At 35.5% G+C, this 7132-nt stretch overlaps 1 protein-coding gene across 3 annotated transcripts in view; it reads left to right on the top strand.

The window, feature by feature from the left end:
* Positions 1–7132, top strand: part of SGTB (small glutamine rich tetratricopeptide repeat containing beta) — a 47246-nt gene that overhangs the window by 17130 nt on the left and 22984 nt on the right. For 2 of the 3 annotated variants that reach the window (XM_026056459.1, XM_026056462.1), the window contains exons 9-10: positions 1200–1237; positions 1464–1547. In XM_026056459.1, the coding sequence (XP_025912244.1) occupies positions 1200–1237; positions 1464–1547 (122 nt within the window). Of the gene's footprint in view, positions 1–1199; positions 1238–1463; positions 1548–3064; positions 6652–7132 lie in introns of those variants that run through there. The other variant, XM_026056461.1, reaches the window with a different exon arrangement.

Below are 7132 nucleotides of genomic sequence, written 5' to 3' on the forward strand. Positions count from 1 at the left end.
CTCCATGTAGCACTTTGCCGGCCACGTGACTGAGTCAGTCTGCATCTGTTTAGAGTCAAAAATGTATTCTTCAATATGGAGCTAACTGGGGCAAGAATTTTTTCTATCATTTCCAGAAGATGCATGGCAAAGTAAGTAGAACAGAGGGCATTCAGTCAAGAATGAATGTGGTGGGGTGGTGGTGGTGGTTGTTGTTGTTTTAACTGACTCACTGTCTGACCTTGAGAAAATTACTTCTGACTGCCGTTTTGTGCCGAAACCTAGATCAGAGTTGTTGCTGATGCTAGAGAGAGAACAAAAGCTGAATTTGGCATTTTATATTCAACTGTAGACTAGAGAAAACAGCCGATTTACTTTGGAGATGTTTCGTGGAAATATATTTTGATCAATAAAATAAATAGTGTGCATTTCTATTTTTACATTTGACAAGATCAGTGAATGAGCAGATACTCCATTGTGCCTGTTAGTCTTGTGTTCATACAGCCATTGATTTCTGTGGGAATTACAATACTAACTTTAAAGCATCATCTGGTTTATTCTGTAGTATCTGTCCATATGCACTCTTACCCTGTGGTAAATACAGTGTGATTTTTGAGGTATCTTATTAATAAGAAATTTAATAGCTTTATTCTTACTACAAAGTAAGAAAATATTTAAGTTACCACAGAAGATATACGGTACTGCAAAACCATGATACAAAGTAAATCCACAACCTGGTTTACTCTGCAGTATTTTGTTCATGTGGCCATAGCCTTAACAGCTTGTGCCCCCTCTAGTAATAATAGCTGTAAAACTAATTTATATAATCTGGGAACCAATAAAATACAGACCTTTCCCAATAAAGCCCAAAAGCAAACTTTAGACCCTAGAAGTCTTAAGTTAATTTTTTGGTTTTAAGGTACTGGGTTTTTATGTTTCATGTCTTGATATTCTGTTTTTCATGTCTGATTCCGAATAACTGTAATAAATTGTAATTGGTATTTGTTGTCTAAAGTATAACAAATTGTGTCAGCTTCATATCCTAGAAATACTTTCCTGTAATGATTTTTTTGCTCGGGATCCTATGTCCCTATGCACATAAACTTAGCTTATAATTTGTAACAAAACATAAGATACACCTTGTGTTTTTTTCACATCTTCCTCAATGATACCTAAGTAGTAAATGTATTATAATTTCAGCTGTGTGTTGTCTATTCTAGGCAGCAAGCTTAATGCAGAATCCTCAAGTTCAACAATTGTAAGTATTAATATGGATTATCATTGAAACAAATGTCTTTAGGGGGTTGAATTAACAGAGAAAAAGTAGATAGTGCTGTTTTTCTGAAAATGTAATTTTATTTTTCATACTGTAAGTAGAACTACTGCAGTTTCTTCTTCTTGCATCTTATTTCCTCCTAGCAGTTTATTGCTTACTCTAAAGGTCCCTACATACCCCAATGCCAACCCTGTGCTAACTGTTCCAGGATGTCGGGGATGATGTCAAATGCCATCGGTGGCCCTGCTGCAGGTGTTGGTGGCCTGTCAGATTTGTCCAGCCTGATCCATGCGTAAGTGTTATGAATCACATAGTTTTAACTCTATTACATTTTTTTAGAAGCAGCATTTTATGCCATCTATTTAAAAGAGTTAGTGTCAAGCCAAATATACTGTGGACTCTCTCCATTGTATGCCTAATTATTATTAAAACTGACAAGTCCAAGACTTACTTTCTATTATCTTGTTTGCTTGCTTTGTACATTTCAATGCCAATGGCAGAACTGTGCGCCCAGTTTCACTTCCTGGTTTTCATGCACTGTTTACTTTCTAAATGCCACTTACTAAAAATGCTACTTTAAACCTTCAGGTGCTTCTGCATCTTGCTTTCATATTGCATTGATCAAATTACTACCTAGTATCCCAGATACTATTTTGAAAAGCTACAAATTACTGAGCACAGGTTGCAACACGGTCCAAAGTTGACTTCTGACTGACCATGCTCTGGCATCCTTACATTGAGAGTGGGAGGGCTGATCTTTCAGGGAACTCAGTATCTAATAAGGAGGGGAGCAGCTTTTACAAAAGCCAGGACCCAGCTCATTTATAATACGATAATGGTAATCCATCTGGAACACAGTGCACAAAAACATGTACAATTTGCTTATATGGCAAGTCCTCTTACCAGTTATACAGTTTTACTTTATTCCAGAATTCTAGCCTGTTTCAAACCATGTTTTAAGTTTTGCCCCTCCAGGGCAAAAGTAATTTATAATTCACATTATGGGAAGGAATCCACCCCCACCAAACCAAGGGCTGTTCTGACAAAAATTGTCTGCTATGCATTTACCTCTAAAAATGGTGGCTTTCCTTCAACCTGCACTGTGCTTTAAAGGTGTCTTGATAACCTCTGCTACTTGAGCAAAATGCAGAAGTTGCAGAGAATCCCATGCCAGGCTGTTCAGGAAGTAATGGAGTCTACTACTCACTTGCTTTTCCTAATAAATTAGTGTCATGCTTATCTTTTACATAGACTTAATCATACCTATTCATTTTACTCTAAGTTGCAATTGTTGTAGAGGTGGATCTGGCCTAACTGCAGCCTTATGAGGCACACAGGTGGAATGCTTTTTACTAATGACCTGCCCACAAGCACAAGTTGGCAGCAGCATACTTTACCTCTGCAAAAGCTTATAAAAGGTTGCCCTTCAGCTAGAAGAGTATTTTCCTTAAACAACTATAATGGAGCCCCTTGAAAAGAAGGGAGCAAATGACTGGAMCAGTTTTGCTAAATTTTAGTCTTAGCAAATAAGATAATACTTCTTCCTCAGTRTTATCAACTATAAGTAATAGTCCTAAAAAATGAAAATGAAGACCTGACGATGATCTTGTTTGGAGAGATTTTGATTAGATAAACCCCAAATACCACGAATGTCATCTTAGTATATAGTATTAATCTTTAGTCTTTATCTTTAGTCGTAGCTTTCTTATAATGCAGCTTTCAGTTATATTAGGATATCATATTTTCTTACAAATGCTGCTTGTCAGGGTTTTTTTCACCTGCTGTTTTACATAAAACTGTTCAACACAGGGGGCAGCAGTTTGCACAACAGATACAGCAGCAGAACCCTGAGCTCATAGAGCAACTGAGAAATCATGTCCGGAGCAGATCATTCAGTGGCAGCACTGAAGAGCATTCCTGACTTAAAGGAGGCCTATAAATTGGAATGGTGTAGAACCCCAAAATGCATACCATAGTTAGTAGCAAAAGCACCATTGTAACTCTTCTGCTTGAATAGAAGAAAGAAAATTCTTTGTGCGTGTTCTGCAAACAAGAATAAATCTGTTAAACAGATAACTTGGAACATATYGTTTATGTATAGTTACTCTTCTGAAAATTAATACACTAAATAGACTGAGTGGTTTATTAAAATCCCAACATACGTGTCATTTTCAGTATGTGCATTAGATTGATCTCCAGGGCTTTTGAGTGAAGCAGTTTTGTGGTGGACTGATAAGCTTGCATAATAGCATAATTCTAAAATCCTAGTGTAAATGCCATATTATCCTGATAGTGAAAATTTTTATGGCTGTATTCCCTGCCAAATGTGCTATTGAAACAATACATTAATCAGCCCTTCTGATATACATCTGACATGCCCCATATAACAAGCATAAATCAGTGTTGGAGTAAGGAGTGTAAAAATTAATGCTTGGGAAGCTTGTTTCTTTAAGACCGTGGCGGGGCTGAAAATGGTAACATGAAATACTTTTTGACTTCATTTGGCAGGAGGGAGGGAGATGATTGCATACAGACGAGTACCACAAAATGTACAGAAAGAGAAGATACTAATCTTAGGTAGGATAATGCACAGAAACCAAAAGGGAACTTGCTTGGGAAAAGGGAGGAGTGTTGAGAAGTTCTAGGATTTTTTACTGCCATGTATATGCTTAAATCATCATGATAGCCCTGGAGGTCAGCATTATGGCACTATTTGCATAGGCAGGGCAAACTGTAGTACATTCTATATGTATGCAGTATTTAACATAAGCTTAAAATCTTTAACTGTAATGAGCTAAAACTGGTCCCACGACTGTACAAATAATTAATATTGAAATTTATGAATGATTCTCTATATAATCTCATGTGGTAAATCACGGACTTAACTAAAAATCCTTAATTTTTTTTTTCATTATACACGTGTATCTTAAGTGATGGTTATGGTTGGTATTTCTGTCTCCACCCTGGCGTTTCTTGCTTGCCTAATCTTACTCTTTCAGATACTACTGCTTTTCTGTATTTTTATTTCATTACCTATTTTTATTCTACTTGCTGTTCACATTGCTTTCTGCTGCAAGGTACATTTGTTTTTACTTCAGGGAGCTTCTCAGCATGCACCATTTCCTTTTTGTATATCAAAACTAATTTGAGGAGCCTAAGACAAAGTGACCTCTGCTGGCTAGCCAGCCTGAAAGGAGTATGGGGAGGAGTGACAGCAAGAGACTCCCAAGTGGAGAAATACCCAGGAACTCCCGGACCTCATACATTTTATCTGATTCATCTCGCAGTCAAAAAAAGAGCATATAGAGTAGAAGCAAATGCAAWATTTGAGGCTAAGTCAGACACTTGACTCTAACAGATGCTAGTTGTTGCATCTATTGTATGAGTCTGCAGCTATTAAGACAGGAAAAAAATGGAACTGGATCCAGGGGGAAAACAAGAAAAATAGGAAATCCATAATAACATCTGTTGAATAAAGATTTAAATCTTAATAAAATGACTTAAATTTAAGACACTTTACTCAATAGTTTGCCTAAACTATTAAATTCTCATTAAAATGCTCCTCTCTTTTACTCTCTATAAAAATTGCTGTAGCTGCATTTTTGATGCTGTAGAAATAGTTATGTAAAGATTAAATGCATTTCCAGATAACAACTTCTGACTTCACATATGACAAAGAAGAGAATCCCTAAACCCTAATCCTTTTTCAGAGGTATTTCAGACTCTGTATGTAATCTCTTCAAGAAAACTGCTACTTGAAAAATTAATTCAGTTTCAGCCTGTTTGGTTACACTCAATAGACAGGATACCCTTAATAAGAACGAACTTTGGAGGCTGTAAGTGAGCTACAACTATTGTATAAACATAGCTTGGAGGAGTGTGTTCTGTCAGGAGAGAGCAGCATCACTCCTATCACATGAATCCTGTTAAATTTCATTTTTTCCTCTTACTTCTCCTTTATATTTTCAACTGCTTAAAGTGAATTCTAACTTGGATAAGGGGAACCAATGAACACAGGGTGGACTGGACAGCACTTGAGCTATCACACTCACTTTACCCTTTCTTTCTGAAAGTAATCTTCATGTAGCTGGTTATCTTTCTACTTCAAACTAGCAGCACTGTCAAGAACCCCTTGACAGTTCCTTAAGAATTGCAAAATATGAGAATAAACAACTGTCTGTAGAGGTTGTTCTGTCTTGGGTAAATATACTTTTTCCTCCTTTGATTTTTGTTGTTCATACATACAGCCCTATTAGCTTGATGGATTTATGGGAGAACTTATCCCCAAGGTAAAATGGAAATATTGGTTAATTATGCTGCAAACTACTCTTGAGATCATCTTTATAAAATGGTAATTTCCAYTTCACATACTATAATATTGTCAAGTTTACATTTTACTCCGGTACAGATTATATGCAACCAGAATATTTACCACAACTTTGATGGCATTAGCTAATCCTTAGGAATATGCTACAATTGACACAATACTTAACTTGTAAACATCCTGTTTTCTGTATAGTAACAGAAAGGGCTTTATAGCCTGAATTTAAAAAAAAAAAAAAAAAGTGGAAGAAAACTAGTAACAGTAGCTGTCATTACATGCTTTTCCATCTGAAGCCAGGAACAGAGGGACCATTTATGCTAAAATCTATTTTGCCTTGAATAGGCTAGTTTGTTTCACAATGTCATGCAACACGTCTTAATCGCAGGGCAAGGAAGGAATCTTTTCCTGTGTAATAACTGCACCTTATTTTGCACTAAAGTTTTTCATCCTGGTAGATCAAGTGGTAAACAACAATCCAAGTAAACACTGTTTTAATTTGAGGCCAATTGCAGTTTATCATTTAACTGAATAAATAAGCATTTAAATTTTTGTATTGTTACTGTTCCATCAGCAAATAAGTGTGATAAATGTTTAGAGGAGAAAATGTTTTGCACTCATGAATTGTAAACTCCTGTAACTAGCTTGCATGGAAATATATTCTTCTAACTGTACCTGATCAGAAAAACATCTAATTAAATATTCAGCATAGAAATAGTTTCAGTTGTACTTTTGGTTTTGTAATAATTAAAAAGTTAACTTCTCCACAGTCAAGGTTGCAATTGTTTTTGTTCATAAAAACCTATGTTAACTGTAATTAATTACTGTAATTTTTGCATAGTAGTTTGCCTGAAAAATCACTCATTCATACTGAGAAAGAATTTGTCTAACTTCTGAAGGAAACTTCCCACACTGCTTGAGGGCTACAGCTAGTCATAAGTCATACTGGCAAAATGCAGTTTGTCTGCCCTTTGTCTCTCTCCTACCTCTTACCACCATATGGCTAATCTCCTTTAACTTGTCATTTAACTTGAAAACAGATTATAAATAAAGTTATTTACATTTTTTGTGTGGATAGTTGTGGTTTTGCTCTGTTCTAGTCTATTGGTGTATCTACAACCAGCTTTTAATACACGTTTTAACAGGTTTACATCAGTTTTTTTTAAATACCTGCTTATGTTAGTTGCTATGTATTTTATTAGATATGTAGGATATAGTTTTAGTTCTTTTTTGTTTTATATGCGCACATTTCCTTTATTTATCCAATATTTTAAAAATGGGTTCTACACTTAATTTTCCCAGGTAAAAAAAAAAATCTTTAAAGTAAATACTTTCAAAACTGAGGTTGCTAAATGCCAATATGGCAGTTGAAAAATTTGACAGGCTAATGAGTAGAATCTTTATTATTGGATGTTTGTAAATGCTACTTAAAAGTGACCAACTTTTCTAGTTTTCTGTATTAAGTGGCTACCTTTGGGTGACCTTGGATACTTCAGCCAAAATATTTCAGTCTTTTGTCAAAACAAAGCTAGGGCAGAGTACATTTCAGTGCTTAA

This window comes from Apteryx rowi, unplaced genomic scaffold (genome assembly GCF_003343035.1).
Source record: "Apteryx rowi isolate R43461 unplaced genomic scaffold, aptRow1 scaffold_131, whole genome shotgun sequence".
In the NCBI taxonomy this organism is placed as follows: domain Eukaryota; kingdom Metazoa; phylum Chordata; class Aves; order Apterygiformes; family Apterygidae; genus Apteryx; species Apteryx rowi.